The sequence below is a fragment of the Coptis chinensis genome, chromosome 4, assembly GCF_015680905.1.
Source record: "Coptis chinensis isolate HL-2020 chromosome 4, ASM1568090v1, whole genome shotgun sequence".
Taxonomy (NCBI): domain Eukaryota; kingdom Viridiplantae; phylum Streptophyta; class Magnoliopsida; order Ranunculales; family Ranunculaceae; genus Coptis; species Coptis chinensis.
This window is the reverse complement of record NC_141459.1, coordinates 32406368-32425587: the sequence shown is the minus strand read 5'-3', so window position 1 is coordinate 32425587 and position 19220 is coordinate 32406368. Positions and strand designations below refer to the sequence as shown.

The following is a 19220-nucleotide window of genomic DNA, read 5'->3' as shown; positions in this document are numbered from 1 at the left end:
TGTTAAATTTGTCAGGATAATTATTAAAAAAAAAAACTGAAAATTTGTCCAGAATTTCTAATGAAATTGTCTAAAATTTGGATGGCATAGGTTGTAATAATAGTGTTTGGCGAGGGCAAACTTGGAAAAACAAAACAGCGACGTATGAAAAAAATTGTAGGTGGGAGCGCACTCTTTAAAGTAGTTAGATATGGAAAAAATGAATTCTTATTAAAGCTCAAATTTTATTTGAATATTTTATGTATCAAATTTTTACCGTATTACGAATTGCTAACTATGTTACTAATCCACTAATTTAGACTAAATGTGTTAAATTTGTCGGAAATATATATATATATATATATATCCACTTTGAACCCAAAAAAAAGTAATTTCTAAAAATTTGTCTGAAATTTCTGATGAAATTGTCGAAATTTCAGATGGAATTATCGAAAGTTCGGATGGCATAAGTTGTGCCGTTGTGGCATAGGTTATAATAATAATGTTTGACAAGGGCAAAATTGAAAAAATAAAAAAACGGCGTATTAAAAAAGGTGTTGCATTGGGCGCCACTAAAATTAGATTGGGCAGCCTTCAGCCCAAGCCCAAACAACGAAGCCCAGTACACCCCCTCCCCCCACCACCAAATCGCAAACTAGGAAAACCTATTCGTTCGGTCATCTCTCTCGCGCGCAAAACCCTTTTACAAATTACGCGAAACCCTAACCAAAAAAATCCAAAATCAAGCGAATTGAAGCAATACAATCCATAAACAAAGCATTGTGAGTTGCTGGGCCTGTTGGGTTCTCAAGTTCTTCAACTTCTCTATCTTCAATCAGCTTCAAGTAAGTTAATTTATGATCAAATGTAGAAAATATAATTCGATAATAATTACATCAGTAATTCGATAATTGTTTTGGTGTCTTTGTAATTTATGATCATTTGAGGTTTGAGGTGGACATGAATATGAGATGATCAGAAGATAATATTAAGTTAAAGAAGAAAATATAAAATAGTTATCAAGTTAGATAGTCCAGCCAAGGTGGTTTAACAGCGAATAGGTTACAAGATTAAACTGTCTGTAGGAGAGTCTCTAATGATGTTACTCTGTTTATTATGCATAAATTACAGTAAGTCTGAAAATGGTAACTGTGAATTTGCGATGGATAGGCTTCTCTTTTGAATTGGGACTTGAATAACAGATTCTTACCTCTTATTTTCCATTATATTCTTTGAATTAGATGTATTTTTCTTAATCATTTTTAAATAAGGTTAGCAAGTTGACTAGATTATCGAATCATTGTTGGTATGTCTATATGCTCCAAGTTCTACTCTAATGGATATTTATGGTTCTCTCTTGTCTCGCAGAGTATCATCTCAAAACCACCTCCTAGATCGTCAAATATATCTGGTACAAGCTCATCAAAGGAGGAACAAATTCAAAGTTATTCAGGTTTTTTTTCGTCAAATAAACATTTGATGGCTTTTAGTATGATTTTTTTGTATCTCAGATAAGCTTTTGTTGTTGGTTTAAGAATTTATTGTCCTATCTTGAAAAAGTCTTGTTTCACATTAGACGTTCTGCATCTCTTCTATGTTACTTTCTAAAATTGATACTTTACAAGTTGATGTTCTGTAAGCTCAACGACAAACATGTTAAAAGGGAATCTTCTGGTGCATCAAATGCTAGCCTCATGCACGATTATCATAGTCGATCCTACATTAAGTTTATAACTCCTAATATATTTGTCATACTACGTCCTGATCTGATGGTTTGGCAATTATTAGTACATATGTGCATCTCTAGTGGTTTGAATTTTTAAACCATTGCTTGACATTTTCTACTGTAACTATCTAAATCATGCCATTCACCAACTTTAACCAAATTAAAACAACAATTATTGATCCTGTGTTTCCATTTGTAATATATCTAAAAGACTAAAACACTCTGAAATTTTTTCCTTGAATCTGGATACACATGGTTATTTTCCCTTATGTTTTGGCAAATGAAGTGGGCTCTTAATTGGAACATTTGATATCAGAATCCTCTTTTCTTCTATGGTTCTAAATTATCGAATCTACAAACTAGATGTCATAACGTATAATGCTCTTATTAATTGTTTCTGTAAATACGAACAGATGCCGCGGGCCTTCTTTTATCTCCGTGAAATGAAGGAAAATGGGTTGAAACCCAATGTTGTAACATATAGTACTTTTGTTGATGCATTTAGAGTAGAAAAATCTTGATTAACTTGAGTTGTTAGTCTTTTGCTGCTGATACTTTCTGTTGTCCTGCACTCTAACTTTTATTCGATATTGTTATTGAAACTATTGTTTTATTATTATTATCCTTTGCAGGTTGTAAATTCTCTGCTGGCACACACCAGCTCAATTGAGTGTGTTGGACTTTCTTAAAGACTTTCACAAAGGTACTGTAGATATCAGATTATGTGCTTTTCGATACCACGACTACTATCTATACTTAGTCTCTGGAGAAAAATATGCAATGTTCCTTTTAGTTTATAGTGAATATCTTACTATAAGAAGGGGTGAGTTCTCACTTCTCTCCATGGTCTACTGACCATATGCTAGAAGGTTTGGAGTTGATTGATCGGTCTTTGAGTTCCTATTATGAACTAGTGGTACGAGGATTAAGCATTTAATCGTACTGACCTTAGGCAATTTCCAATGGGAACACAGGCACTACTATATATTCAAATATTTGCTTCTCTCTTAGAACCTTCAAGAAGCTAGGAGGCCTTATTACACTCAAAGAACAGTAAACAAAGGAAGCCATGGAAGCTAGAAGATGATAGTTTATAGGAGAAAGTAAATAGAATGAGTTGTTATGTTGTTGAGTGAAAATTCGTGTCCTTCTCAGTTTTCAACTTGGAGAACCTAAATGGTAAAGAAATAGCAAAAACCATGGAGACCATGAGAGATGCTTGTGTGAATTGGCTGGGGCTTCTTTGAGGTAGAAACCAGTTGTTATTAGCTCCTCTCGATGTCTTCAGTTTTCTCAGATAACCCCTTCTTGACTTGTTCATTTGTGCTTGCTAGTTTATATACAAACTTTCTATATGCACAGATATGCATGCATTGTGTGTAACTTAAAAGTTTAGTTGATTTCTTTTTAGTGTGTTGATTTCAGTTGATGAATCAAGGGATCTCTAATGAGTTGGACACTATTGAGACTCTTACAAAAGAGCACTGTAAGAAGTGTATGGAGCAAATGTTTAAGGATTGGAACTGGTAGCAAGCAAGGGTTTAGGGGAAGTTGGCGCAGAAATAAATGACATGGACTGGGAGAGTACCTTCTACTTGTGCCATCTTCTTGAGTCAACCATGTCAGAGATTCCTGATCTTGATGACCTATAGGTAACCCTTTAGATAAACAATACACACTTGTTTATATTAGTATAGTTGAATCTAAAAAAAATCAAGAAGTGTAGGTACTCAGCAGTTGGTAGTTGGTATATAAACATGAAAAATCAAACTAGACCTTGAGGCTTAAAGTAAAGGAAACACTTTTTTTATGACTTGAATTGGCAAGAGGCAAACATTTAATTTGACCGAATTGTACAATGTACACTTCTTGAATTCATACAAGAGTGCTAGGAAACTACCGGTTGTGGGGTTTCTTTGGAAAGTGGTGAATTGTCTTGCATCTATTGTGCTGATTTTAGAAATTTTCATTTACAATTTAGCATATTTGATAAACTATTACGATTTTGGGGTTTTCCATTCATTTTTGCTTACCAACAAAGGTTAGGGAACATTTGGAGGGTTGTATGAACTAGAATTCGGGTTAGTTTGCTGGTCACTAACACTTGAGTTGTTGTCAAGTTTCAGCTCAAAATTGCATAAAGAACAATCCGAATGCATGTCCTTGTCCGAGATTGAGGAGATTGAAGATGGGGATTTGCACAATGGTGATCAGGTGGTATAACAGAAAGTTAGAGTGATGTGATATTGGGGCTGATTTGGCTTCTTGGGTACCTAGAAAACGACACGATGATAATGGTGATCAGGTGGTATAACAGAAAGTTAGAGTGATATTGGGGGGGGGAGGGGCTGATTTGGCTTCTTGGGTACCTAGAAAACGACACGATGATGAGGTCAGTGATAATTCTTATCTTGATTTAATAGAATTACTTTTAGTAATGAGAATGTGATTTTTTTTGTTAGGCGCCAATGTGGTTTTGACACCAACTCAATGAGCCAGTCAGTGCTCTTTTAGTTTGAGTGTCAAGTACTAGATCGTATCTTAAAAGTTTCTTATAGTGTTGTTGAACATACTGATTTGAGTGTAGTTTTAGAACCACTATAGTAGGTACGCTTATTCTTGTATTTGACTAGGAAATATATGTTGCTCATCTGTCTTGATTATTGGCAGTCATTTACCAACTAATTAACTTTGTATTTGTGGGTTGTTGCTTCATGTGTGGATAACTGGATAACAAATATTGTTATATGCCTTGAGTCGTACTGTTTAAACGTCTATATTGCTACTATTTTTTTAATTTATTAGTTATGATTTCTCTGTTTAGGGACTAAACAAATCTGAACCTTCCTGTTGCTCCATCTGCCATAGATGGCGTTGGTCTTGATGTTTGCTCCTGTTAAGTGTCTCTCCATAGTTAAATGAAAAAGTCACTCATTGACCCCCTTCTCCATCTAGTTTTCATATTTTTTGGGTTTGACATAGATATATATTTACCACATGTCGAAACTATTGTTAATAATCATCTAATTAGCCACTTTCATTTACTTCCAATTCTTATCACAATAGTTCATTTACATCTACTATTAATGTCTGTCTCTTTCCTAATCTGAGTTAGGACTTTGATAACTCCTTTGGATACATCTTAAAACTTAACGTAATTGTTAATATAGTTGGCTGGATTTTGATTTTGACGTGATGAAACTGTTATATTCTTGGTTTCCCATATTTTTTGGTGGTCTAATGGATAACGTTTTTGCACAGATAATTTTACGTCACAAGAGAAGTGGTATGGTGTGATTTTTTTGTAAAAAAATGGCAGTCTAGAATTGCAAGAGGCCTTAGATGAATCTATGTGCTATTTTATGTCACATTTTAATTTTTTTTTGTGAAGACGATTTTAATTGAAAGCTACTTGAGGGATGTTTAGAATTGTTTTTGTTGGTACTTTCATTAAGTAAAAATATTATGGAAGGGGAATGATGCAACTCTTTTGTGTCTAATGAAAAAGACATTTGAACTTTTATTTATTGAAATTTTGTTGCTTATTAAATACAGTTAAGTGCTCCAGTGTTCTAGTTGCTTTCTTTTATGTTTATTTGTTGAATGGTATTGGGGAAAAACAGGTGAAAAATAAAAAGAAAAAAGTAGTAGAGCATAATATTATTTTTTAGGTTGTGGGATTAGTGATGAAATGTTTATACAAATGGTTCACATTTGGCGACGAAATTAGTGATATTAATTGTGTTTAGAAAAAACAATCTTCTGTTAGATATGTAACTCCAACGACGATCATAACGTTGTTTAAAACACCAAATTTTTAAATTTGTTTTATCTTTACCAATGATAGAAACGTCGCTAAAAAAAAAAAAAATTAAATAGTTTAGACTTTTTTCAATGATGATAGAAACGTCGTTCATTTCAAAAGAGTGTCAAATTACTTTTATTTTTAGCGATACTAAAAACGTTGCTAATAACTCTAAATTTTCAAATTTTTAAAACCTTTACCGACGATAGAAACGTTGCTAGTAAGGTCTTAATAGTGACGATTTAAAAAACGTCATCCAAAAAAAATCTTTTGCGACGTTATTGTTTCGAGAAAAAAAAATGATTTAGCGACGAAATTGAAGCAATGGCGACAATAAGAATCGTCGCTGAAGATCTCATCTAGGGCGACGTTAAAATATCATCGCTTTATATCTTTGTCGATTATATCATTGCCGACGATGACACGACACTCCAAAAAACGTCGTCAAATCTTATTAGCGACGCTTTGTCAACATTTAGCGACAATTTTTTTTTGTCGCCAAAGACCTTATTTCTTGTAGTGTAATTACCTAGATCAGAGGCTTGTGCTTTGCTTACTGTTGAGTTTATTGTTTTATTTGCTATTTCTGAGCTTTGGCCCTCATTATTGTATGGTCATGAAATGTCGTTCTATAGTGTTCTCAAACGACCCGGCCATGTAATTCTATAGTGTTCTCAAACGACCCGGCCATGTAATTCTATAGTGTCACCAAACGACCCAGCCATGTTGTTCTATAGTGTTCTCAAACTATACCGTCATGTCGTTCTATAGTGTTTCCAAACGACCCAGCCATGCCGTTTGGGCTCGGGTTTTGCATTCATTCAAGTGTTTTGCATCTATTCATTCATTCAATCAATCAAGTGTTTTGTATTCATTTTAATCAAGTGTTACCTCATTATTTAGGTTTGCACTTTGTCGTCGACGATTTCTCGGCATCTCATTTGCTCGACTTGTCGCATCTTCAAATTCTTCACCTTGACCTTCAATATTTTGTTCCACTTCTTCACTTTCAACATATTTTCTATTTTCTCCTTCTCTAATTTGTTGTTGTACCTCAAACATTACCTCAAATGTTTATTCTTCAACTTCATGTTCCATTTAGAGAAACTTAAGTATTCTAATATGTAGATAAACTTGAGTATTCTATGTAAGGAGTAAGAATTTTGATGAAAAAATGAGCAAGGAAGAGTAATGAGTATTATATATATATTTGAAATTTTGATATATTTCGAATAATTGAGTGAAATATGTTTGTAAACCCTAAACTCTAAACCCCAACCCCCCCCCCCCCCCAAACTAGTTTATTATTCACAATTGAATAAAAAAAAATGGAAAATAATAAGTTTAGATATAAAACAAATTATTATTTTAGATTTGGTTAATTGAGTGAAATATGTTTGAAATTAAATTTTTTTTATGTCGGTACGAAATTTGTAAACCCTAAACCCAAACCCCAAACCCCAAACCCCCAAACTAGTTTATGATTCAAAATTTGAAAAAGAAAATAAATAATAATAAGTTTATAAATAAAACAAATTATTATTTTGAATAATTAAGTGAAATATGTTGGTACGGAATTTGTAAACAGCCCTATACCCTAAACCCTAAACCCCAAACCCCCAACCTAGTTTATGATTCACAATTTTAAAAATAAAATAAAAAATAACAAGTTTAAATATAAAACAAATTATTATTTCAAATAATTAAGTGAAATATGTTGGTACGAAATTTCTAAACCCTGAACCCTGAACTCCAAACCCCAAACTAGTTTATGATTCACAATTGAAAAATAATAATAATAACAAGTTTAGATATAAAACAAATTATTATTTTAGATTTTAGCATGTTTGATTACATGTTTTAACTTGGTTATAAAGATACTATGTCATAACAGATAAAGAGTGCATAGTGCATGTAGTTGTGTTGGTGTAATTGTGTTGTTTCTAACCCAATTTTTTAAATCGGATTTCAATTTTCCTAATTCAATTGGAATGTGTTGATAATTGATCATTACTAATTCAATTTTGCACATAATTGTTTAAATAAATTATTATACACTTATGATTGATTAATTATTTGTATTATAAGAAAAGTGTTAGTGTTTATGTATAATAAAAGTGTAATTGGTGTTTATGTCCAAATGACTTCACCATATCTCCCCATATAAGTCCTAAACAACCCACTTGCATGTGATATCAAATGATTAGCCAAATCTAAAATGCACACACAAACGATATGGCCACATCGTTTGAGTGCGTTTGAGTGTTACTCACACTAACACTCAAACTACGTGGCTATATCGTTTGAGTGTATACTCAAACTAGTTGGTCATGTAGTTTGAGTGTAGACCATATCGTTTGAGTGTATACTCAAACTACATGACCAAGTCGTTTTATCGTTTGAGTGTATACTCAAACGACTTGGTCATGTAGTTTGAGTATACACTCAAACGACGTGGACATGTCATTTGAGTGTACACTCAAACGATATGGTCACGTAGTTTGAGTGTACACTCAAACGACTTGGCTATGTAGTTTGAGTGTACACTCAAACGATTTGGTCACGTAGTTTGAGTGTACACTGAAACGACGTAGTCAAGTCGTTTGTGTGTATACTCAAACGATATGGTCACGTCATTTGAGTGTAAATAGAAACAATTCATAGGGTTCGTTTTGGCGATACCGGTTGAATTGGTTGAATTGATTGCTGGGCTTGGGCTTTGATGGCAAATTTGTAATATGACAAATTTGTAAAAAAAAAATTTTTAGGGGTTGCCCAATCCAATTTAATGAGTGCCCGATGGAATCACCTAAAAAAAAACTGTAGGTGGTAGTTAGACTAGTACACTAGTACGTGGCAGTCGCCACGTGTGTGGTTAGCTGTTTTTTTCCGGGCAACACAAAAATACAATTGTCGGTCAGTAGCAATCTCGTACTTGTCTGTAACATTGAGGGCAAAACGCCAAATCAAGAGAGAGCCGCACGTGATTGTCATAAAGTACAGTGGTAATTTTGTAATTGTTTGAAAAACTGATGGCAGTGTGCTAGAATGAGAGAGACGCGTCTGCATTTTAATGTAAAAACGGATGGTTTTACTCCTCTCTCAATTGTGATATTACAAACCTCATTTCTAACATGATTGTAATAATCGAAATTGTATAGGGATAAAATAGGAAAAATCTACTGTTCATGAGACAATTCTATTTAAAGTAGTTAGATAGTTAGATTATTTCACCACATATAAAGCTCTATCATCCGTGTAAGAAAATACTTGTCACTTTGAATTAGGTCTAGATTAATCCAACTTTAATTAAAGGGTTATATTGACATACCCCCCACCACTAGTTGCAATTAGGATTATCCCTCCATAATAATTGAAATTAGGATTTCCCTCCCCCCCAACTTAACAGTCAATAGGAGTCAACCAACAGTTTCCGTCAGTTGACTGGTCAAGGATCATGAATTGTCCTAAATGCCCTTTTTCTATGGAAATTACAAAATTAGCCATTAACACTGTTCTCTATCAACATTCCAGCTCGAGGGTTTTGAGAGTTGGTCGTAGTGTGAAGGCTCCTATAACTACATCAATTCTCTATCAATAAAACAACTGTGAGTTTTCTCCGTTCATATTTATTTTCACTATAATGTACTTCCGCTTTCTCTGTTCAAGAAGACTAGATAGAGCAAAGGGGTTTTTGAATCGTGGAGATTCAACAACAAGTGTATTATTGCGTTTTGTTGAAGCCCCATTTCTCATTAGGTCCATTTCCAGCAACCCCACACATAACAACTCATTCACAGTCTCTTACCTCGTTAATTCGTGTGGTTTGTCTCATGAGAAAGCTGTTTCTGCATCCAAAAAAGTCCAATTTGAGACCTTCACCAAACCAGATTCCGTTCTTAACCTTTTAAGAAACTATGGATTCACTGACACCCACATCTCCAAATTCATTCAAGACCGCCCAAAATTACTATCATCTGATGCTGATAAAACCCTTAAACCCAAACTCGACTTTTTCAACTCTATTGGTGTTTCTGGCCCTGAGCTTGCCCAAATCATTTCAATGAACCCAGACATCTTGTTGAAAAGCTTAGAGAACAAAATTATACCATCCATTGCTTTCCTTAAAGGTATTTTTCATACAGAAAGTGATGTCATAACTGTGCTTAAACATTCAAAGTGGGTTATTTATAAAGATCCACAAAAAAGGCTTGCACCCAACATTGCGCTCTTGAGAACTCATGGCGTACCGGATTCCAATATTTTGAAGCTACTACTACGAAATGCTAACACATTATTGATGGTTCGGTTCAGTGAGGTTGTCGAGGAAACTAAGAAAATGAAGTTTGACCCTTCAAAAAATAGATTTGTTCAAGCAATTCGTGTATTGTCAGGCTTGAGCAAATCATCCTGGGATGCAAAATGTGACGTTTTCAAGAGTTGGGGTTGGTCTGAAGAGGTCATACTCATGGCATTCAAACGGCAACCTTTCTTTATGAGCTTATCTGTGAAGAAGGTAATGAGCACAATGGAGTTTCTAGTGAACAAGATGGGTTACGATCCGTTACTAGTTTCCAAGTGCCCACAGCTTCTAAACTTAAGTTTGGAGAACAGGATTATTCCAAGGTTATCAGTAATCCAAGTTTTAGTCTCAGATGGGATAATTGCAGAAGCTCACAACATCAGTGCTTTGTTGATAATGGAACCCTCGAGCTGGAATGTTGATAGAGAACAGTGTTAATGGCTAATTTTGTAATTTCCATAGAAAAAGGGCATTTAGGACAATTCATGATCCTTGACCAGTCAACTGACGGAAACTGTTGGTTGACTCCTATTGACTGTTAAGTTGGGGGGGAAATCCTAATTTCAATTATTATGGGGGGGTAATCCTAATTGCAACTAGTGGTGGGGGGGTATGTCAATATAACCACCCTTAATTAAATTAAGACAGGTTGCCAGAGGTAGACAACAGCATGCATAGTGGTACATATCCACTACCTTACATATATCTCAAGTTCACCGGCTATTATTCCGAACAAATTGTACAAGTCTAACTTTTCAAAAATATTTGTAATCACATATGAGTTTCAATTGAGTAGTCAAGCTAAACCTTATATCAAGTACTTGCAAGTAGTTAAGAACTTATTAAAACTTTGTGAGCTGAGTTAAGCTAAGGTGATCTTAATGTCTTAATGGGGATTGGGGAGGTGACTGATTGACTTGAGAGCCAATGCCAGCTTTAGAGATAGTGATAGAGTGCATATTTTCATACTCCGATACTTTGCTTGTCAAAGATAACCTGATATTGCTAAATAATTGCTCAGGAGTTCTGAAATTGATCCGAAAGATCAGGATCAAGAATTGCTTTTGGGAACAGCGTGAGTGAGTGCGAGCAATGGCAGTGATAGCTGCATCAGAGGCAGCAGCAGCAGTGATGGTGGTTTGAAGTGGCAACCTTCAACAATATATAGATATTGGTTCGTTAATTTGTGTTGGGAGGTGCTCTAGAAATGCGGACAGCCCTGGTAAAACCTGGTGATGTCTTTACAACATCCCAACTATATGATTATATGACTTTTCGATACACATGAATTAATCATTTCACAATCAAAATCATTTTCATATCCTTGCAATCTTTCTTTTCAATATTCAATATCAACCTTTAATAACCAAAATTGAATTTATTCAAACTTTACAAACACATTAAATAAATTCCAAAACAACACCGATACATATGGTTAGAATCATTCTGAAAGGTGGCTGATGCCAACCTAATAAAATTGTATGTTCACTTGCCCACCTTGATCTGTAGTTTGCTCATCCCAATCCCCAACTTTTCTACAGGTATCTCCTTATCCTCACCTGGAGGTGTGTTTTTAAGCATAAGCCATGAATGCTGTAAGCATTGTTCTGCTGTCGGTCGCTTCTCTGGTGCAAAATCGAGAAGGGGACAAAAGAACTCTGCAAATTCACGAGCATCAGACTCTTTGAACTTGTATTTATCAATCAGAAGTCGCTCAAGCGACCAGAATTTCAGCCTTCGAATCCTCTTCAGGTCTCCATGTCTATCAAAATAGTCCTTTGATCGAGATCCCCCCACAGCAATCTGTTTTCAACAGTGAGGAAACCAGTGTTAAATGCTGTCACAAGAAAGCTGGAAACAAAATGATTTCTCACCTTTCTGGGCATCTTTCCCAAGAGCTCCATCATCAAAGCGAGATGATCCTACATGTGAAAATTAACAGGCTCAGTAAACCAAGACAGATAACTAGAAATTTTTTAATATTTTGTTTAGGAACAAAGAAAAGAATCAAGTTGGTTTCTCGACCTTTGTTAGTTACTACATATATCCACTGTATGTGTATTCTATACAGTGCGATTATTAGTACATCAACTAACAAAAATTGTTCAAGATGAAAATTCTTTTGGAATGATACAAATACTGAAGAAAGAAGGAAAAGAAGTTTGATCTGTACCGATTTAATCAATCCAAATGTGAAAGCTAACATAGGTAAATAAGAACTCTACTATTACTTGCACATAGAAAATGAAAAATCATGTGGAATTGAGGACATAGTATTGAATAGTTAGTTCAAAGCATGAATCAAAATGACTCAAATGAGTACTGAAGGCTAGATTAAGAGGGTCGAAAGAAAGTTGGCTTCTACAAGCAAGTGGCAACTTGCCATGGGTCTACAGGACAGATGGAGGTCCATTGAGTTACTTACAATTGGTACTATTTTCGTAAAAAAAAATTACATACTTAAATAATCGTCATGGAAAATTTAGTCTTACTTGTTAGTCATGCTTTTAGCACTAAAGCCATCATGTAATTTATTATATTCATTTCCATAACTGATGATGTTATTTAAATTTATTTGATTAACAGCTTCTAAGTGTTTCATTGTTGACGCCTCTAAGAAGCTATCATGGTGGTTAATGTAATATTGTGTCGACTTATCCACTCATACAATACTAAATGCTAAGTCCAGATACTGTACTTGAATATTCGGTCTACTATTATGCCCAAGTAATATTACGTATTATACTGATAATGTTGTTCATATAAATTGATTAACAGCTTCTGAGAAAATTCATTGTTGGCCTCTATAGGAAGCGATGGTGGTGGCTAATCTAATGTTGTCTAGACCTATCCACTTACACAACACTAAAAGTCCAGATACAATACTTGAATATTGGATCTTAGTTTACAGTAATTATCTTCATTCCCTTTAGAACAGTGCAAAAGTGAATTAATGATTAATGGTAATTTTTCATTATCATTTCTAGGTCTCAATAAGTAAACCACAATAATTTCCAACCAGTTTCCTTTAAAAACTGCATGCTTTCTGTATTGAGCTGCGCCAACTCGCCAAGATCTCTGGTGTTCGCAAAAGAGTCCACAGTTGAATCTTTCTATTTAAATCAACAAGGATGGGGCCCATACAAAAAAAGACATAGATGCAAGCATGACAGTCTATACTGGACTTGTTTACTGACTAACATGAACTCATGAGGCTCTCGAAAGCTTAATATTCACCTTAAATAACTGAGTAAAATGTCATGTGATTAATTTCCGTAGCTATTACACTGTCATCTAGAAAGAAAGTAGATTATTTGGTAATTATTATTGTCACTGAATAGTTTAATAACAATTCTATATGTAAGGCATATATTAATGACCTTCTGTATATTTCATAACTTACAAATCAGGACAAAAAAATGTGCTTAAATAAATTTTTCTTTGTTTGTATCAAATTAAAACTTTCCAGGGAAAAGTAGAAAAGCAAAATAAAAGATATGATCCTAGAGATGATGCATCCACACTCCACAAGCAATTGCTACTTGTTTATGAAAATAAGTGTATATCTACTAACACTGGTAACTAACCCAAAGCAATTTGATTATGAATCAACTCATGAGGTTTGTTATCCATATTCTAATTTTCTTATGCAACCTCAAGTTTCAGCATATTATTTATGTCTCGTACTTAAGGTGTTACAAGTGAGTTACACTGTGCAGCAAATATTACAACTGAGGATCAACTTTAAAACACATCATAAATAACATATCTTTCTTCCGAGTGCTTTTTCTTTTATTTTTTACTCTTCTTCTGATTTCCAAGATTTTTCAGCCATATTTTAGTTTTTGTTGCGCCATTATGTGTTTCAATGCTGATATGAATGCGGTCTAAATGTCTGATTCATATATTATAAGACTTGATGATGCAGTTCATCAAATAATAGGTTCATAACTTCATATACTATAATAACAATGTAGGCCTACCTCATCCTCACTAAACCCTTGACCACTCTTAGATGCAAACAAGATGTCACCAGTAGCAAGCTCAAAACCCATGCAAGCAAAAGACCACATATCAACGGAGAACGAATAACCGGCCCCAATAATAACCTCGGGAGCTCTGTACTGCCTTGTCTGTATTTCTTCTGCAAACTGTTTATCAACCCAACACGCATTCCCAAAATCCACAATCTTGCACCTTATATCAATCCCTTCCAAGGACCTCTTCATATTCAAATCAACACCGCCGACTGAGTCCCTTCTGCGGGAGATCTTAGCTACTGCCCTCTTTGCCCTTCTCTTCAATTTCTTCTCAATCATATTCATCACAGCCCCTCCATTTTGATTTCCCTCTGGTCTCTCAAGAATTGGAGGGACCACAGAACAAATTGGATCTTTTGCAGGATCAATGGTGGAAAGAAGAAGAACATTTTCAGGTTTTAGATCTGTGTGAAGTATACCAAGATCTCTGTGCAAGTAATCAAGACCCTGCAAAATGCATCTGCAAATTTCCCGAACTTTATTCAATGGGAGACCTTTGTACCGGTTATGTTTAATAAGTCGGAGTAAACTATCACCAAGAAATTCAAGAACCATACACAAATGCTGCCCATTTGGGCCTGCATGCTTAAAGTGGTCAATCAGTCGAACAACGCATTTAGAGTTTGATGGGTCTCCATTCACTATATCTGAAAGCATTTCAATCTCATGGAGAGCAGCTTCAGCAAATTCAGCTGCACTTTTCTGAATCTTGAGTGCAACATATCTCTGCACAAGAAATTAACTGTGGTATTATTATATGCATAAAAATGGTATTATTATAGAGCGCCAAAAATGTATACATAAGCTACATCTATAAAAAGGCTAGTTGAACTTATCATACGCATGTTTCATTTATCTTCATACAAGGATTGAAGCTAAAATAGCTATGATGTAAATAAAGACGAGACGTACAAAACCAAGATCATGCAATAAGGATAAAATTACACTAATCGCAATAAGAAATTCAAGATTGCACCCATATAATAAAGATATAAACCAGGTTGCCAAATCAATTTTGCACCCCATTTTGAGTAAGCATCATATAGTTAGAAATACAATAATCATAATCAATACAAATTATTGCATCCATACACATAAGATCGCCCACGCATCGATCCAAATGGAAACCACATAAAAAATCACATTAATACACGTTATATGATCTAACAAGAGAAACAAAGACAGAGCCATTAATGAAATGCATGAAAAGAACATATTTTTATTAAATTTGATCCAAACTAATGTAAAATCATTCATTTATAATAATAATAATAATAAAAAAAAAAAAAAAAAAGGATTGGGGGAGGGAATACATACAGAGCAACGTGTGTCGTAAGCAAGCCAAACAGTAGAGAAATGACCCCAACCAAGTTTCCTTTGTGCAATATAACGACCACCTGCAAACAGATCTCCTACTCTTACTGCATGGTAACCACCTTTTCTATATGCATCATATCCTTCGTCTTCTTCTTCTGATCCTGATGATGATGAGCAAGACATCTTTCTTCAATCTCTCTCTCTCTCTGTGTTTTGTTTGTTTTGTTTTACAGTTGTTATGGTTGATAAGAAGAAAGAAGGAAGAAATGAAGGAAGGAAAGAAAGAGAAAACAGTTGAAAGACAAAAAAAGGAGTTGTAAGATTGGTGGCCGACCTCACAGGTGGCAATACTTTTTTTATTATTTCTTTTTTTTTCCTGTTTTTACCATTTTGCTAAATTCAGCTGGTTTTAGATAATGTGTACTTTGTGAGTAATGGGGCTTTCTTAATTTTATTTTTTTATTTTATTTATATTGAAAGTACAATTACAAGAAACTATGAGCAATGATGGGAAACGTTGAGGTGGGTTTTAAGGCAAATGCACAATAAATGAAGAAAAAAAAGGAAAATAAATTAAAAGGCTGAGTCAACAATATTGGACTTTGGCCAGTAACAACATGAACACTTGGAATTGGGTGAGTTGGGCTAGTATATAGTTCGAGAAAATCGCAAAAGTTAAGATCGAGTTTGAACCAATATAATTAAATTGTTTTATCAATTAACATTGGTCAGAGCAGTCTGAGTTTGGAGAGTGGGAGTTGTAGGAGTTTGGAGTCTTTGGACAACAAATATAATTGATCTTGCAACTTTTCTTCTTTAAAAAAAAGAAATAAAAAATTCTAACAATTTATTGTCCATAATACGTTCAGAGTTAAAAATCATCATATATTGCTAAAACTCGACTATGCCACTTCCAATAATACGGAGTTAAAAATCAGCATATATTGCTAAAACTCGACTATGCCACTTCCAAGAATACCTTACCTTCAGAGTTGAATGAGATTCGAATGGTCCAACCGTTTAAAGACAAATATCCATAATTTTGTAGTGGTTGTTAGGTAAGAATATGATCCAGTAGAGGCTTTGTCTTGATTATGAAGGTAGATGTAGAGTTACATTGCATTTTAGTCATGATCTTACAATCTTGGATAATAGGGTTTGTATAAGATGTTTGACTGAATTCAGGTCGGTGTTCTGAGCTGCCTACGTATCCAGTTCTCTGATGAACTGGAATCAAATCAGACATAGTTTATCTTGAGTGATTGAGTTGGAGATGGAGAGAAATATTAGCCTCCCTTGAGAATAGAGAAGACGCCTCCTTTTATAGGCGTAGATCCCCATTTTACACTGTCTTGATGATTGTTTTTACTCATTCTGTTACGAAGTAATGATCTATCATTAATGTTGTTGTTAACCAACTTGCAGCGGTTACGTTTTCTAGGTCATCGTTTGGACAAACTGACCTTAGGTTGTAAGCACGACTTACTTATAGTCTGGACACGTGGTCTGCCACGAGTGGTTGAAAGTGGAAGGTACTGACATAGCCCCCTTTCTTTATATCATTGTTTGTAAAATAGTGATGTAAAGAAAGATAATAAAGGAGACCGCGTGTCTTACGTGATTGAAAAATGGAGATTGCTGCGAATTGAATTTTCTATGTCTGTAGTCTGGATGTCGTTTATTGCTTAGAGCTTTGTTGGGAGTTGATGTGGTAGGTCCTATGTTGTAGTGCGCAGATCGTAGTTTGTAATGCGTAAATCGTAAATCGTATGTTATAGCTCGTAGTGCGTAGATCGTAGTTTGTAGATTGGATTTGACTGATAATTAGCCTTTGAGTGGTAATTACAGTTGAATCAAGCTTAACCCTATCAGAAGCCTTAAGTTGATTTGTGGTCCTTTTGGGGATACCGTGGATTGAATTTGACTGTTAATTAGTCTTTGAGTGGTAATTACAGTTAAATCAAGCTTAATCCTGGCGTTGGTGTTAAGTTGATTGTACGCTTTTTGGGGGCGTTTTTGTTGATAGTTAGCCTTTTGGGGGTGTTTTTATTGATAGTTAGCCTTTTGGGGGCATCACTATGGTTGATAGCTAGCATTTAGGAGGCGTCACTATGGTTAATCGTTAGCCTTTAGCTGGCGTGTTTATCACTATCCCCCAGTTCGTAGTAGAAGCAGCCCTTTGTGGGTGTTAATGTTGTTTAACCCCAGTGAAATAATTTGTCCCAGTTCAGAGATGGCTATGGCTAGCCCCCAGCTTGATTGGCTTGCAATAAACTGCAAGGGAGTGAGCTTCTATTTTGCAATTCGAGCAACTTATTGGTTTGTAGTATATGCGAACTGTCGAGGTGGGAACTGCGTGTTTTGAATTGTTATATCTGATTCGGGAACACTTGGATGCTTCTCGGTTTGGAATTGTTGATTCCTTGGATTAATTCGACAAAGTATTGCTTCCCCTCGATTTGTTATTTCAATTGATGATGGATATGCTAGCAACTTTTTGTGTGTGGTATAACTCCATGGCGAGTGAGCTTTTTTATATTTATTGACATTATCGATGCGAGCTTTGTGGTGTGGTCAGTCTGGGGCGACCTGGAATATTGATGTTCGTTCAAGCTCCAGTGAAATGATAACAACCTGTGTACAAGCTGAACTGACAGTGATTGTGTTCGAGTTGAACTGATAGTTGGAATATTGGTTGCTTCTTTTAGGTTGTAGACCTGCTCTGACCTGACTTGAGGATGACTTGATCTGATGACGATCTGACCTAAAGAAGACCTGAGCTGAGGACGACCTGATCAGAGGATGAGCTAATCTGAAAATGAGCTGACTTGAGGATGACCTGACTGAGGGCGACCTGAGCTGAGGATGAGTTGATCTGATGGTGACCTAAGCTGAGGATGACCTAACTTGAGGATGACCTGACTTGAGAACGACCTGATCTGAGGATGAGCTGATCTTTAGTTAATTGGAGTAAGTTTGGATGTGTTTTGGTATTTTGGCCATAATTTTGCCTACAGTTGTCAGAATCACGCGCTCCCCCAATTCATAAAGATCTCTGCGGCGCACACGCTGACACCACGGAGTAGTCATTTTCGAGGTCAAAATCCACTGTTTTCTCCTCTAAATTCATTTTTTTTTTTTCCTGTTTTTGTCCGACCTGAGCTGATGATGCACTGATCTAATGAACGACCTGGATGAGGATGACCTGGAGGAGGACGACCTGGCTGAGGACGACTTCAGCTAAGGATGACCTGACTTGATGATGCGCTGATCTGATGGATGATCTGGTGGAGGACGACCTGGCTGAGGATGACATGACTGATAGAAGGCTGATGGATGACCTAGCGGAGGTCTTTGCACGAGATCTGCATGAGGTTTGGATATAGCTTTGTGATGAGTTGTGCTGGTGTGCGCTTCTCCTCATTGATATTAGCATGCTCTGAAATATTATGTTTAAGAGTGGTTGAACCAACACTTTAGTTGACCTGGTAAGGAGCGACATGTAAGCTGGATTCCTGGATCTGTATTGTCACCGATTCGCTAGCTGTAAAGTAACGTGTGACATGGTGGTAGTTGCAGCCCTCGGGTTGGTATTGGATCGACTACAAGTGATTTGTAAATATGAACTATATCTTGCAACATAGAAGTGTGCACAGATTATCCGAATTGATCCAAAGATTAAAGATTAGTATAAATAAAGGATAATTGAATGTAGACTTATCTCTTTGAACGCTGACTTTTCGCTTGCTGCCATTAATAGTTGAATGGAAAAATACTGACTGTTCTTCCATGGTGGTTTTACCAAGTTTCATGGGTTTGAGAAAATGGTGTAAATGTTTTTTCTCAATAAAACGAACCGGCAGACGGCGCTAATGTAGAGGTACATTACATTTTAGTCATGACCTTACAATATCAGATAATAGGGTTTGTATAAGATGTTTGACTAAACTCAAGTCGGTGTTCTAAGCTGCCTACGTATCCAGTTCTCTGATGAACTGGAATCAAGTCAGACGTAGTTCATCTTGAGTGATTGAGTTGGAGATGGAGAGA

General features: G+C 35.5%; 2 protein-coding genes and 1 long non-coding RNA gene across 6 annotated transcripts; 2 read left to right on the top strand and 1 right to left on the bottom strand.

Annotated features, from left to right (window-relative positions):
- Positions 1-613: 613 nt before the first annotated feature.
- Positions 614-5255, top strand: LOC147503234 (uncharacterized). 4 transcript variants are annotated; one of them, XR_015220153.1, is made up of 7 exons: positions 614-824; positions 1348-1432; positions 2338-2408; positions 2861-2953; positions 3131-3357; positions 3832-4097; positions 4967-5255. It is a non-coding gene; the product is annotated as an uncharacterized LOC147503234 (long non-coding RNA). The 4 variants fall into 4 exon arrangements; XR_015220154.1 differs by having other exon boundaries at positions 3117-3357; XR_015220155.1 differs by lacking the exon at positions 2861-2953 and having other exon boundaries at positions 3117-3357.
- Positions 5256-9054: 3799 nt separating this feature from the next.
- Positions 9055-10342, top strand: LOC147503233 (uncharacterized). Its single transcript, XM_086607996.1, has one exon. It carries the CDS (start codon positions 9154-9156, stop codon positions 10249-10251), a length of 1098 nt encoding a protein of 365 aa, XP_086464122.1. The 5' UTR covers positions 9055-9153; the 3' UTR covers positions 10252-10342.
- Positions 10343-11109: 767 nt separating this feature from the next.
- Positions 11110-15501, bottom strand: LOC147503232 (uncharacterized). Its single transcript, XM_086607995.1, has 4 exons — positions 15171-15501; positions 13797-14579; positions 11688-11735; positions 11110-11616 (listed from the first exon to the last, which is right to left on the bottom strand). The coding sequence occupies exons 1-4, from the start codon at positions 15351-15353 to the stop codon at positions 11299-11301; spliced, it is 1332 nt and encodes a 443-aa protein (XP_086464121.1). The 5' UTR covers positions 15354-15501; the 3' UTR covers positions 11110-11298.
- Between the last annotated feature and the right edge of the window lie 3719 nt (positions 15502-19220).

Bases quoted from the DNA above. Each gene is read 5' to 3' on its own strand.
- LOC147503233 (XM_086607996.1), top strand. From the start codon at position 9,154: ATGTACTTCCGCTTTCTCTGTTCAAGAAGACTAGATAGAGCAAAGGGG.
- LOC147503232 (XM_086607995.1), bottom strand. From the start codon at position 15,353: ATGTCTTGCTCATCATCATCAGGATCAGAAGAAGAAGACGAAGGATAT. The intron at 11,736-13,796 runs GTAGGCCTACAT...TTTCACATGTAG, and splicing joins AAGGGTTTAGTGAGGATGAG to GATCATCTCGCTTTGATGAT. The intron at 11,617-11,687 runs GTGAGAAATCAT...TGTTGAAAACAG, and splicing joins TGGGAAAGATGCCCAGAAAG to ATTGCTGTGGGGGGATCTCG.